General features: G+C 37.4%; 1 protein-coding gene across 2 annotated transcripts in view; it reads left to right on the top strand.

Annotated features, from left to right (window-relative positions):
- The window catches only part of ADGRA1 (adhesion G protein-coupled receptor A1), a 291575-nt gene extending 276628 nt beyond the window's left edge, over positions 1 to 14947 (top strand). For both annotated transcript variants that reach the window (XM_064463875.1, XM_064463876.1), the window contains 2 exons: positions 7545 to 7640; positions 10854 to 14947. In XM_064463875.1, the coding sequence (XP_064319945.1) occupies positions 7545 to 7640; positions 10854 to 12075 (1318 nt within the window). In that variant the 3' untranslated portion in view covers positions 12076 to 14947. The remainder of the gene's footprint in view (positions 1 to 7544; positions 7641 to 10853) is intronic.
- The last annotated feature ends 338 nt before the right edge of the window (positions 14948 to 15285 follow it).

Below are 15285 nucleotides of genomic sequence, written 5' to 3'. Positions count from 1 at the left end.
AGCAGTTGGGTTTGATTCAGTAGGCTGGAACCGCAAAATAATTTCAGCTAACAGCTCTACGCCAGAATAGTCAAATGCATGGAAAAAAGAGGTAGCAATGAATTGCTCAGAACAAGAGCATCAGCCATCACTACTAGAAATTAACTGTGGAAACAGAAAGGCCTGTTGTGTTCCCTAGGGATAAAATGATTGTGTAAAGAGAAAATACTCAAAGCATGAGATTATTTATCCTCTTATAGTTTCTACCTGAGCACTAACAAAATGTTTTCTCTCTGTGACATCCATGCTCTTTTAAACTTTTAAAAATATAGATTCTTGAAGAGTGCTAATAAATACATTTTCTTTCTACACGCTGCTTAATATTTTACTTACTTGCTTTTCTTCAGAAGTATATTCAGCTTGAGTACCTCCTTAGCCTGACTTAAGTTATTTATTCATTAAGCCTGAGCAGGAGTAGAAGTCAATAGAGCTAAACTGCAGCATGGAATGCATTGTAAGAATCATCTCTCTCTTTGATTTCCAACAGCCTCCAAGGCATTGTCAAATAACATAGGAAGAAAAAAAAAAAAGGCAAGGTCTTGGATACAATGGCTCTTCAACTTGATCTAGCTTACCAAGAGACAATAGAGCTATCCCTATGTAAATGAAATGCCATTCTTTTTCATTTGAATTTTCTGTAAACATTTTTTTGAGTTCTTGAATTTATTTATTTTTTTGTTATATGCATTTTTGTTTCTCTGTTCTCTCTGCTGACTCAGACTGTCTTACAGGGTCATGGTAAAGCAAACTGTAACTGTACTGCCAGTCTGTAAATTCCTTTTCATCTGCAAAATGCTCCAGTAGACATAATGGCTGCACTAGCCATGAAGGGCGTTAACCAAGGAAGTTGAATGGAAATAGCTTCAGCACATCCTCCTGACTTCCTCCACTAGCAGGGCCTAAAACACTACATAAATGGCAGTCCGTGAGACATCATCAGTCATAGATGGAAAGGAAGAGAAGCTCAGTAAGAATACCTAGTGCAATGGTTCACATGAGAGAGGCAAGTGTTTTTGAAGCCATTTGATAGGTAGGTTTCATATCTTCTGACACTGACTACCTTTCTCCCACTCTATTGCCCAGGTTCCCATATTATGAGTCTCTAAGAGCAGATCTAGAAAAGTATTTAAACTCCTATGTCATATGTCATGGCCAATTTTAATAAAAAATTAGAGCCAGGTTTTGTCAAATGGAGGCCCGCACATCTTAAGTTGAGCAAACAAATCTGCAGAGACATTTCTTAATGGTTTCGGCATTCGTCTCTCTGTGTGTTAGTCTCTGCCTCTAAATGGAGAAGATTATACATATTCTTACAAGGACGTTATGAAGATTAATTAATTAATGTTTGTGAATCTCTTAATTTGCAGTAAGAGGTAGAAAGAAGGGATATATAAAAAAATTAATAACTACCTATCCAGTGATCTTTGTTCCTTCCATGCTGAATGAGTGAAGTGCCTTATGGAAAAAAAAAATGGACTGTGAACAGGCAGTTAAAAAGAATAACAATATTGCCACATAAAGGTGCCAAATTGAGTTTTCACACAGTTGTTACTTCTGTTATTATTTACTTAGAGTCTGACTTGCAATATTAAAGTTTATTTTAGCTTTATTAGTAGATTGGTTTTCTCTTTTTTTTTTTTTTGTGTTTATATTCTGCTTTGCAGGCATGGAAAAAGCACTTAAGAAACATAGGCTTTTCCTCTTCAGCAAGGCCATGAAGCAAAACTAACATGGTATTTGTGAATACATTCATAAGTCAAGTCTATCTGGGAATAGGATTCAAAATGACAATTTTTTCTTTTTCTTAAATGAAAAGTACATTTTCAAAATCCCATCATTTCTACAAAGTCTTTTTTTTATTTTATCAAAATTCCCAGGAAAAATGACCATGAAATGATGTGATGCATGAAAAATCAGGAAGAATAATTTGAAAATCAGTCTCATAAATTCAGCTTTCTACAGAGCAGCTACTTATCTGCCTGCCTGCCTGCCTGCCGGGTACTTGAACTGTGGCATCTGGTTAGCTCAGAAGTTAATGACCATTTTCTATATGGATTATTTTCACAAAGATGTTAAAATCAAATCCCAGCTCAAGGAAAAATAAAAGGGAAAGTCATCTTGCTGTGACTCATCTTTTATTTTCATGTTTATTTTGCAAGTGGCTAATAGACATCTCTTCCTGTATGAAGCATGCCCTAGAAGTAAGTAGAGCTAAATAGGTGAATCTTTTTTTGTACTGAGGAAAAGGAAAGAAATTAGTGTTTCACTGGTATCTTTATATATCTAACATGTACTTCTCTAGACTTATGCATGCAGAGAGGAACACTTTTAAATATAAATACGTTTTAATCAAGTAATGTCTGCAATAAAGACTATTTGAAGGCATTAAATCACTTACTCATACATTGCTTGCTGTTCTTCCAACCTCTGCAGAAAAAAAACAACTTAAAATCAGCCTTGCATTACACCCACAAAGCCAAGGTCAGGTCCTTTTTGGAAGAATTCATTCCAGAGTCAAGGTTCTTAATCTGGAAGCAATTTTGGGCTAGAGAATAGCCAGACACTCAAGCAAGAAGTTCATCACTGGGTAGAACTCTCCTTTTACATGCTGACTTACTGAGTAATATTTGTGGAAATAAACAAGTAGGCTGTATGTTAAGTTAGCAGAATGGATGCTGTCTGCAGGCTATTGCAGTCATTCTTGCTGACATTATCCTGTTTGTTTCAGACTGGCTATGTAGCTCCCAGTATTTTGTGGTAAGGTTTGCCTTACAAGAGGAGTTCTTGCTGAAAGGAAGCTGGAAAACAGTAAGCCATGATGTCAATGGAGGGGCATCACCTCAAGCAGTGTCTGCTGCTCTGTTGGGGGGTTTTTTGTGTTTATGTCAGCGCATGTAATAAGACACATTGTACTTACTGGTCTTAGGCAGCTGCAGCAGGAACTTAGGGGTTCCCTCTAATGGTCAATGAGTATGATTCCTCCCCCCACAAATTACTGCATGTCATTTCAGCGTGTCTGCAGAGCCTGGTTTTCAGGCCGTAGGTGTTGCCTATGCTGCAGCTAAGAGGTGCAAGTGCAGAGTGCTGAGGCCTACCAGGCTAGCTTTAATCTAATTAGCTTGGATAACAATATTAATGAAGATGTGATAGAATGAGCTTCAGTAAATAAATGTATGCTGATGTGAAAGCCTGCTAGGTATCATCAGGACATCCCTGGGTGGCCAGCAACAACAGCGTACAAATTTTAAAAACTCTTCCCAAGGGCTATTGAAGCAACATCTTGGCAATTGCTTCAAAGCCCCAAATCATCCCACAGATGGTTTACAGTTTTCCCTGTAAAACAATTTTAAAATATTATATAAATTAACTGCTTGTCAAGATGAAATTTTAGCTGAAAATAAGTTCTAATTTCCTCCCTGTGGTTTCCCAGTCTTTAAAGATTTGCATGCACGGCTGTCTTCCTATCGGCGTTAGCTGGCTCCATCGTAACAGTCACATCTGTCAGAGCAGGCTTCTTACCGCTGCCTACAGAGCTCCATTACTGGTAGCCTGAGTATCACCATTTCAATCTTGAATGGTAAAAGAGTAACACAAGTAGATTAAATTGACTCTGGGTCCTGAGATACTGCATGTTCTTTTGTGAAGGGGAGGCAGCCCACTGGCTTAATGAGAAAAATTAGAAAATTCACTCAGAAGAAGAAAAGGTAATTGGAAGGCGAGAGCTGGTTACTGAACCAAAGGATACAGACCTTTAAAGCTTTAAAAGCAAAAGGTAGTCATGAGAGGAAGCAGTAACTGTAAGTTAGGCAGTGTAGGAAAAATAATTTTCAAAATGAGAAAATATAGTTGGGAGCGAAGGAGATGGTCGAAAAGCATGTACTTGCTCAATTTACAAGGTTTATCCTTCGGGTACTCCTTTACTGCTGTTGTTCTGTGAATGAGCATTACCGGACAGGAGCATCACCCCTTACTTTTGCTCTTGTATGACTGAAAGACAGCCGAAGTCGGCTGCAGCAGCAAAAGCAGCAGAACCCAGTGCCTCTCCAGTTACAGTCCTTACACTCAGACCGCTTTAACTGGTCTGGAAAATCTGCTCTGTGTATATGCCCAGGCAGTGCTATATGAAACATCAGTGGATGCTAGTATTGGGGCTGCACAGGGAACAGCACACACAGGCTCCTCCTTTGTAAGGAGTAACAGGCAGACAGGTATTGGCAAGGCTTAGTGAATACTGGGAGACATTCCCCCACTAACCAGGGGATCCTTCAGATAAGATGATATTCTTCTTGCTCCTGCTCAAACTCACAGAGGCAATCGTGTGTCTTGGGCCTGGAGACCAACTCCTGGATGCCATGATTTGCCCAGTCCCTTCATTTACAGTAATAGAGAGGTGCCTTGTGTTTCAACATAGGATGGGAATTAAGAAGTCTGGTTCTGAAACAGATTTTCTTTCTATGTGACCTTGAACACTTAATCTTTCCTTGCTTGTTTTCTCATCTGTACAACAGGGATAATAATGTTTATCGACCACACAGGGGGCTGTAAGGCTAAATTAATTAATGTTATAAAGTACTTTGATTCTCTTAGATAAAAGGTTTTCTAGAAGTATGAAGCACTGCTATTTATTATCTGCATTTTCTTCATTTTTTATTCATGCCCTATCAATTCTACATCAGCTTTTTCTTCAAAACTATTTGTCCTAATTGTCCCATCTGGGTGAAAAAGAAGGAATTGATAAAAACTAATGATTGCATAGAAACTAATGTTTGGAAAGACTGGTCTAAATGTCTTAATTTTAAGTGTACTTCCTCACAAATAACATGTATATGAACCTTCTTGAACAATATTTCTTCTCTTTGGTGACTTTCCAGTGTGGTCTTTTCTTCTTTATATACTGTTTAAGGTATCCATGAGCTCACACAAATGGGCAAGACCACGCACTCCTGCTCTTACAATTTAACTTCCATGTCTTTGATTATATTTTCTGTTTGTTCTATTTTAATCCCATTCCTCTCTTGCTGACTTTTCTTCTATTTGGCAGACTATTTTTCCCTTCACCCTTCAGGAAACCCGAATCCACCAATGAAGAATCCTTGTATACACTGTCATTCCTATTTGCTATTTTACTTTTTTTTTCCAATGAGACAGGGCAGGCAGTGTGCTTTGCTGGATATCAGTACAGTGCACCTCAGGTACACTGAAACCATTTGACTTCACCTTATGTCGCTTCTAGAATGTATTTTCTCTTAGCAATGAGCCAGAACAGGAATTTGGCTAGATTTTGCCACATTTCTGAAGCACTGTGTAGCTAAGAGCTTCCAGACCATCTGATGCTACTGTTGTAGTGTTCAGCAGCCTGCTGAAAGTGTGAGAAATGAAGCAGATTATCTAACACCCAAATACTGGCTTGTATGTGACTTGAGATAAGGATACAATTTGAAGGCATGTATCCAATCTGTAGAAAGTGGTGGCACTGCAAAAACTGAAATTATAGGTTGCATTGTAGGTAAATTCTATGGTGTAATCACTTCAGTTGAGTTCGAAGTGCAGTTCCCTACGCTTCTGTATTCCTATACTTCTGCTTTTTACTATTTCTTAGATAAATTGGGATTAACTTTTCTATGCCTCATTGCTTACCCTAGTCATTTCCTGAATTTCAAAAATGTCATTGAACATGTCTTTGTTAAAAATAATAATAAGCTACCAAACTAGCTTATTCAACATGCTCAAGTCAAAAGATACGTACAATCATTAAACTGCAATGAATGAAAGGATTTTGTAAGGAGGCAGCTTGTTCATTGGAATTTGTTGAGCTCTACAGAATAAGCCAAGTTTGAAATAAAAATATATATACTTAATAACTTTGAAGTTATAAAATCTGAAGGGCTTTTTGATGAATGTGGAGGATGATTTTCTCTGCTCTGTTTACAGTTTAGGCCATTAGGACAAAGATTGACTGTAAATGTTAGCATGAAACTTTCTGAGGCCTGGCCTCTAATTCTGCTTTGGAAGGAGGTGGGGAAAAGAGGTTAAGAAATTCTAACACCGATTCTGGGTTTGACTTAAATGCTGATTGATTTAATCTTACTATAACTCTGTTTCTGTAAAAATCCTGCCTTGCAGTGACTGTGAAATTTCCCAATATTTATAACACTTATAGAAAACTAGCAGCCGGTTGCTGGTCAGAACGTGTCCCGCATATTGCCGCGTTCCTCCTAGTCCTGATGAACAACATAACAGCAGTGATGGAGAAGCATCTGTATCCCTGCATACTCTTTCCCACACCAGAGGAGTGGCTTGAAAAGAACCCAATTTTGTCTACTGACAGAAAAGCATTGGTTAAACCAGGAAATTAGTCAGGATGTTCAGAGAACCAGCTGAGCTTCTAGGTGTGGTGGAACATTTTCCCTTTTGTCACTGAGCAGCATTCCTTCCAGCTGTAGCCTCACATACACCGGGGCTGGTGCCCTCCACCTCAGAGGCCGCAGCAGTGGAAGTGCTGTGCTCCATGAATAATACTATGTTTTGCTTATGTCAGGATTTGTATAAATGGCAAATATGATGATAGTTTGTTTTGCTGAATTTGGACATAGGCATGCAGGATGCCAACTTCAGTGAGACATCCCCATGGACTTTAATGTAGACTAATGATCATACATTGGAAAGACTGCTGCTTCCAAGTAGTTCAATGGCATTTAACTGGTTAAAGGGGTATGAAAATATGTGCTTTCAGTCTTAGAATACAAGTCTTTACGGAAAGATTAACACTTAGGTTAACACTCTTCTTGGATATTTATGAGATCTTGCTGAAGTCTTAGAGGCCCTCACATTTTAATGCATTTGCATTGATTTTGCTGGATATTGAATGAGTGAAGGAAAGTGTGGTGTATGCAAAAAGATATTTAATCCTCCTGGTTTGTCCAGAGTGCTCCTCTGTGCAGGAAAAAAAAGAAAAACCACCAACATTTTGCCAAGTGGACTGCCCCTTTTCTCTTTGCTTAACTGAACTGTGTTTCTCTTCTCTTCCGGGAGATAGGAAAATGTTTCTGTGATTTCACTGAATTTCCCTGGGAACATTTTCAGGCTAAAGTGAATATAGCTGCTCTGCCTGAATATTTTTAATTTATAATGCTTACATATTTAATAACTATTAAATATAAGTATCTAGGTGAGTTGAATAACTTTATTTAGGAGGTAGGTTCTTTCATTAGGCAAGGCTTTTTCTTCGTATGGCTGCAAGGGTAACCACATTTACTAAACACGAAAGTCAAGAGATTGTTAAGAGTTCATCCATATAAATATTAAATATGAAGCTTTCTGCTGTTTGCTTCATAAAGTGTTTATTGTGACAATACTTCATTCTTTTCTTTTCTGGCTTTAGGGACATGTTTAATGTTTGAGCAATATTGTATATTCCAAATACTTCAAGAAGATACAATTATTTAAAAAGCAGTACTCAACTACAAGACAGACAAATTAAAATATCAGTTATTATCTCTCAACAGATTTTACCTGATTAGTGGTGGCGTTCCTTTCATTATATGTGGGATTACAGCAGCAACCAATATCAATAATTATGGGATTGAAGGCAATGCACCATAGTAAGTATAAACTATTGTCATAAAACTTTTAAAGAAAACATTCTTTTTCTTATGCCGATAAATATAACTGACTTCATAAAGAGTACAGGCATGCCACTTGGGATGACGTTTGTTACGAAATTTTATTAAATAATAGCTATGAAAGAGCAATGGCTTAATCTGGGGCTTGCTGCTTCACCTCTACCAATTTGACTCTATTACTGTCAATAGAATCACTTTTCCTTTAAAGGCTTACTCTTCATTTACATCTGCGTAAGTGCAAGGATATTAAAAATACATAATGAATAGCATATTTAATGGAGCTACCGATTAATTACATACTTTCAATTCATTATCTACCTTGAATTGATGTCCTTCAGGTGACTTAGCTAAAGTAATTTACAAATAATTATGTGAAAAAAGGACAAATAGAAATCCTTCCCCCACCTCCTCCACCCCCATCCCTCCCTTAAAAACCAATTATTTTGGATTTTCACCACCTGGAAATGTTCCAGTCACAATGTCTTGCAATCCTGACATAGCCGTCTCGTGTACTAGTGCATTAGTGTTCAGCATACCTCCACAAGCTGTCCAGGCATCACGTTGTTATTAATTCTTGGCATGAAACATGAGATATCAATAAAATACAATAAGTCTTTCCATAAAAGTGTAGCAGAAAGTGAATCAGACTGCAAAGTTAAATACATTCTGTGTAAAAGATCAGCATGGCAATGACCGGCACACTAATGGGTGCACGAGTACTCTGCCAGCACTAGTATTCAGGAGGACATCACTCTTAGTTTGTGCTTTGAGCATCTGTTGTAATACATTTGAAAATAATTATGTTCTGGGTCAGAAAAGTGGAAACAAAGGATAATGGTTTGTAAGTGCGCATTTGGCTTCTTAAAGGCATTTTTATAGGTAATTGAAATTTAAATTCTGGTAATAAATTAGTACATACCGTGGCTAACTGTTTGCTCTGCCTAGGGCTCAACTCATATTCACATATTTATTCAAACTTATCCAATTAGACAATCACTTATAATCAACAGTATATTAAAAGACTCGATTATTTATGTTCATAAATGTGAGATGCTTTTCATTTTGGCACAGTTACAGAGGTTATACTTCTTTAATCATGTTAATCGTAGCCAATCAATACCTGGTACAACAGCCCATACAGAAAACGAGGCACAGGTGAGGGATGGTTATATGACTGGGTAAAAAGACAGCTCAACAACAGCATAGCGAGTCATATGCCTTATTCATTTTTAATAGTATTAGTAAAGTAAATGCAGATGCACAAACTTGAACTTATTTTTACGGAACTGATTTTTTAAGTGATCCACATTGAGATTCCACTTGAAATAAGAGCATCCCCAGGGACTGTTCCACTGGGGAGCATTCCATTCTCCACTTTGCATCAGATATGCAGCATTCAAATGTACTCAAGTATTCCTGTAGCTTTGTGCTCTCTGCTTATCCCATTAAATATCGGTGGTGACTTACCTATATTTTCACAGATTTTTTCAGGTAATCTTTTCATGCGCATGTCTGACAGCATAATATATACTCCTTGAAGTGTTTCTAAGTTCATTAACAAATGTCTGTATGATTTTATTTAAGGTTCTGATTTTAAAAATTTAAAGCAGTTATGCGGCAGTTTCTTGTGATAAGTACCCAGGGGGGCTGCCTCTTTTTAGCTGAGATGCTCTCAGCCTGGGAGAAAAATTCATTCCACCCTTTTCATAGTAAGTGGTAGATGATTCCTGGCTTGACAGGAATATGATATCAGAAGACTCCTCACTGTATTGGAGGGATTGCAACCAATCACACACACCGAAATGAGTATGAAGTGCCACACAGCATCACATTTAGAGCTGGAATGGATCATGACAGATCACCTGGTCTGCCTTTCTGACCCAGTGGGAAATTAGCTATATCCAAACCATTCCTGACAGTTATTTATCTGAGGTGCTTTAAATGCTCCAATAATGGTTACATGACACTATTCCTACGGCTTATTATCCTAATAATCCTAACAGCTAGGAAACTTTTTGAAAATCTAATTTAAATCTTTCTTGCTGCAGTTCAAGCCCATTACCTCTTGTCCTAGTTCAACAGATAAGGAAAGTAACTTATTCCTCTTTCCAGAAATCCATACAACATTTAGAATATCAGAACCTAACAACAGCTGTACTAGCTTATACCACCAACTCAGTAGCCTGTCTGTAACCATGGCTAAAAGCAGGTCATAGAGAAAAGTAAAAACTAGGCAAATACTTATTCTCCCCCTGACCCAAGTTCTCCCAGTTTCCATCTGGGATTTCATTAGCTAGAAGTGTTTTCTTCTCCCATGTTTATTTCATTAGATCATTCATCCCCAGGACAGTCCTGTTAAGACTGCTACAAAATTATGCAGCTAACTGAGGCCTATTCAGCTCATACTGGCCTGTGAACTACTTTAAGCTGCTCTAAAACAGTTATGGTTATATTACTTAAAGGATAGAAAACAATGATCCATGTTACAATAGTATTATGCTACCGGCGTACCACAAAGAGACGACCAGGTTCCTTAATTTTTCTGAGGACATTCAAATTGATGTAAATTAACTCCCAGGAATTTCAGAAACAGTGGAAAATTCAGAAATGACATATATCTTTTGGGTCCGCTCACTGCAGAAAGGACTGTTCAACTGGAAGTCTATTTTCAGCCTCTCTTTTATTCAAGCTGTTCTCTACTTTGGCAACAAAAAAAAGTCAAGAACAATCTTCAGGCTTAAGAGTTTGTATCAGTGTTCTTTGATACAAGCCATTGAAATCTGTACATTTCTATTGCTCACACAGATTGTATAAACCATGCCTCATTTGCTTTTTAATCAAAGTATTACTGCTGACATTTTTAATAGTCGAAAAAAGGGTTGACATAAATGGTCTAATACTTCACTGCAATCCTAGATTCTAAACTGACCTACATTTCTTGGAAATTTTCAGCTTTAATATCCTGTAAATTATACAAGACATTTTATTCTATTAAGAAATATGAAAGTGATGCCTCAGCTTAATTGATATTAAAGACACGCTCCCTTTGTCCACAACAAACATATCTGAACTTCTGAGGCACTGTTGTGTCATGCAAGTTAGTCAGAAAGCCCAGTTTCACGTCAGTCAGTTGTCCATCACATCTATGTGGGCTATAAAATGTTCTTGACTCTCTTTTTTTGTTGTTTTCAGTTGCTGGATGGCATGGGAGCCTAGTCTTGGTGCTTTTTATGGGCCAGTAGCATTCATTGTGCTTGTCACCTGTGTTTACTTCCTCTGCACGTACGTGCAACTGAAGCGCCATCCTGAACGCAAGTATGAGTTAAAGGAAAAGACAGAAGACCCGCAGAGAATGCCAAGTACTGAGGTGGGCCATGGTCATATTACAGACCCTGTGCCCGTCCCCCAGGCAACCTGCTCCATGATTTCTTCGTCCTTATTGGAAAACGAGCATTCATTTAAGGCTCAGCTTCGAGCCGCAGCATTCACTTTGTTCCTGTTTACTGCCACTTGGACCTTCGGAGCACTTGCAGTATCTCAAGGTCATTTCCTGGATATGATATTTAGCTGTCTTTACGGAGCCTTCTGTGTGACCTTGGGGCTTTTTATCCTGATCCATCACTGTGCAAAGCGAGATGATGTGTGGCATTGCTGGTGGTCCTGTTGCCCATCTAGAAGAAACACCTATTCCGTCCAAGTTAATGTGCGCCCAAAGGTTAATGTCAATGGTGACACTCAAGTTCACGCACCTTGTCTTCAGGAATCACCATGTCCCAACAAAACAGCTGTGTTTAATCATCCAGCGGCTAGCCACTGCAAACTTACTAACCTACAAGCAGTTCAAAATCATGTTAACTGCCTTTCGCCTGTGACACCCTGTTGTGCAAAAATGCACTGCGATCAGCTACTCGATGATGAAGCTCACGTTCATGTCCACAACGAGGGAACCTTCAGACCCAATATGCACATTCATAGATGTCTGAAAGGCAGAACTAAGCCACGGTATTTCAGTCGGCATAGATCCGCAGGTGAAAGGGAATACGCCTATCACATTCCTTCAAGTATTGATGGCAGCATCCACAGCTCACACACAGACAGTCCCCACAGTACGCATGATAGCCAGTCAGGTCACAGACGGGCCTGCTGCTCAAAAAGTGATCCATATCCTACTGTCAACCAGCCTGAAAGTAGCGACGCAAGTACTGTAATATATAGTTGTGCTAAAATGCCAGAAAGTGACACTGTGCACCATCCAGCTCATTTTGAAATGCACCCACGGACACAGTCATTGCCATTTAATACGACGAATCACAATGGAATTCTCAAGGGAAACATGCATGAAGCCATGATATACAGCTCAGATAGTACAGGAAATATCAAAACTGGCCCTTGGAAAAATGAAACTACTGTGTAGTTCATGGGCCATCATAATGTGGTTTTTCCCCCTAAACCATCATTATCTTTGTGTTTACTCCAAACTAAATGAGACGACATATTTGTGTAGCTCTACAGTAAATTGTACAGCTTTTCCATCTTTATTTCCGTTTTCTTAATAAGAGTCTAAGAGAGAGAGAGATAGTGACAGTTTTAAAGCAAAGTTATTTTTAAAAGAAAGTCATACAATTATCCTTTCAGGATAATTAGAAAATGAAGTCTAGACAATTGAATATGAGAGGCAATATCCTTTTGTTACACAGAACAACACTTCTTTAGAAATACATCATTTTCATTCATTGTTTTCACTTTTGTTCTGTAGTGACTTCAGACACTTTTTATAAACATATCAGCATCTTAAACTTTTACTTATTTATTTTTGTAGCAAAATATTATTACTGTGCCATGGATTTTAATCAGAAGTGACTATGGTAGAAATGACAAATAGGATTTTATAAAATTACAGCTTTTTAGATCTACAAAAGTGATACTGCCTCTAAAGACCTTCTGTAGCATATGGCCTGTAAAGTCGTGTAATGTACAGTCTCTGTTCTGTCCTTTTTCTTGTTGGAGAGAAGTGCTCGGTAATGTCTCTGTTACATCTATGGTGCTGTATTGGTTGTATTTTGCATGACATATGTCAGGATATACCATTTGCTGTTTTCTAGTGTTACATGTGTTTAAAAAAAAAGAACAAAAAAAGTGTTGTACAAGGCTGTGAAAAACCCTATTGATATTAATCTAGAGCATTATAAATCTACAGAAAAAAAATCACTCTGCACTAGTTTAAGTGGCACAATCCTTTGTATAAGGTTATATGATAGCTTTGATAAGGGTCCACTCTAATGTCTTTACAGAGCATGCACTACTCATTGTATGTGACACCGTGCAGTGTAATAGCAATTGTCTCAACAAGTTTTACACTTCTTTGTAAAGTATGCCTTTTGAACAAAGCTGTAAGCTGTTTCTCGATAACCCTTCCACATCTGTTAGGTAGAGCAGTTTTATCATTAACTCTTTGAGGACTACAGTTATTTTCTTAAAATAGCTTATTCTAGTTCAGAGACACTGTATATATGATATTGTCTATTTAGTTACATGATCAATGTAGTCCAGAGTTGTCAGGAAAGAGAAAGTTCAGTCATTTTCCAAACACACCTTCTTAGAGTCCATCTATTTATTTCACCACTTGCTTTCTGAAAACCCATTTCCTCCCCTAGCAAATTTCCAATTGCCTTCATCCTTTAATGCAAATTTGACCTTCAGAGAAGTTCTTTACGTTCGTGATTTCTGCTGAATTGTAGGGCATTCCAGGGTCAGTACCATCCTCTATTAACAGGCCTCTTGGCAAGAATTTTTTTTCATGTTTCCATGAACATCTGGACACAAAGCAGCAACTCACAGTACAGAACTGCATCTTAATTATCCCTATATGAAATAAAACCACTTTTTTCAATAGGAAGGCTGCAGAATAATAAGGGATCGCAGAAAGTGAATAGGAGCGTAAAGCTGAGAGAGGAAAAAGTCTACAGTGGAAAGTGAGCAGTGCATCCATAAATAAGAGAAGAAATAAGAGAAAAAGCACAATTCTGTATGGCCACATGAGGAAGTTTGCTGTTGTGTCTTACACAGGCTTATGTAATTGCTACATCGCTGCAGAGAGGAATAGAAAATTCCCTTGAGAGATCATCAGTCTGCGATGCTCTGTGTATATGTTGCAGAAACCTTCACATACTTCAACTCATTATTCTTCGGTTATTAGCAGTTTATTAGTGTCTACCTTTTTTTTTTAGTATGTGGGAATACGTTTCCTAATAGTGTACATAAAGACGACAATTACAATTGTTAGAATGTTGTAAAAACATGTAAGTCAGATGAATGTGTTCTGCAGTGTTGCAGGTGGGAATTAGTACTCAAAGGGTTAATGCTCAGTATCTGAGTGCAAGAAATCTTGTTTTTCTGTATTTTTGTAAATTTGAAATATATATTGTAAACTCCAGCAGTGCAATGTATCCATCTCAGATTGTGTATTTTTAAAAGGTGAGCAAGAAGAATGCACTAGGTGGTTGTCAAGGTTTAAGCCAATATACAACAGTTTCATGACTGCTTTAGCTAATACGAAAAAAAGAAATGCCTGAGCTTTATTATGTATATGCTGTATATGCTTGAACTGTCTCTAAACTAAAATACAGTATTTTTCTTTTTTTGCATAATGAAATATTTTCGTTTAATAATTATTTTCTTTTAATATTACTTTTACTCATTCCACGTAGACAGTGAGCCCTAAACAAGCATAGACATAATGTGAAATACCACTTCTCTGTGTCTCAGCACTATGTATATGTATATTCTGTAATAGCAAAATCCTAGGAGGTCTGTAGACCATTATGCAAAATATTCCACACACAGAGCCAAGTGAAATACTCACTCTGCAAGAACCCACTCGGTGAGCTTCTTTATTCAGCTTGTGTTTTAATCACCTCTGTTATTTTGTCTGAGAGGCTAGATCCATCTTCATAATGGCTTACAAAGAAGTAAATAGGTGCTGCTTTCCACAGAATATCTTATGTGATAAACCTCTTTGGAATTTAAACGTAAAATATTAAAACACTTTTCTTATTGTGTTAAAAAATTAATTCAGTGAATATTTCTGGGCTAATTTGGAAGAGATGTGTTATGCAATAATCTGTTTGCATATTATTTTTTCAGAAAAATATACAGTATAACTACAGAGTAGGAGAACATGATATTAAATAAATATAAAAATGTTTTGTAACATCAAATTTGACCAAAATGCTTTTTGTGCTTTTGACTTTTTTTTCCCTTAAGATAAATGAGATAATTTCAATGCTTTGGGAGTCTGGCTTTGTTTTCTTGTGGGGTTTTGGTCAATTATAGTCAGTGAACCATTACTACTTTACCTGATTTTCTTTCCTATAAAAATAAAGTCAGTGAAATAACTGGAGTATAAGAAATATATTGTCCTAGTAAATTCCTCTTGGACATACACACGTAACATGCTTCAAAGACAGTATTAGTTTTGGTGATTCATCGATAACATAAAAATGACTGAACAGATTTTTACTGTTCACTCTCTATCTGAGATCAAGCAAGAGAAATTTCATCCAAAAAAGATAATTTGCTGGAGAAAGATGCAATCAACAGAAATCTGAAGGGTTGTTATTACAGT

Source organism: Phalacrocorax carbo, chromosome 12, assembly GCF_963921805.1.
Source record: "Phalacrocorax carbo chromosome 12, bPhaCar2.1, whole genome shotgun sequence".
NCBI lineage: Eukaryota > Metazoa > Chordata > Aves > Suliformes > Phalacrocoracidae > Phalacrocorax > Phalacrocorax carbo.
This window is presented reverse-complemented; position numbering and strand designations above follow the sequence as displayed.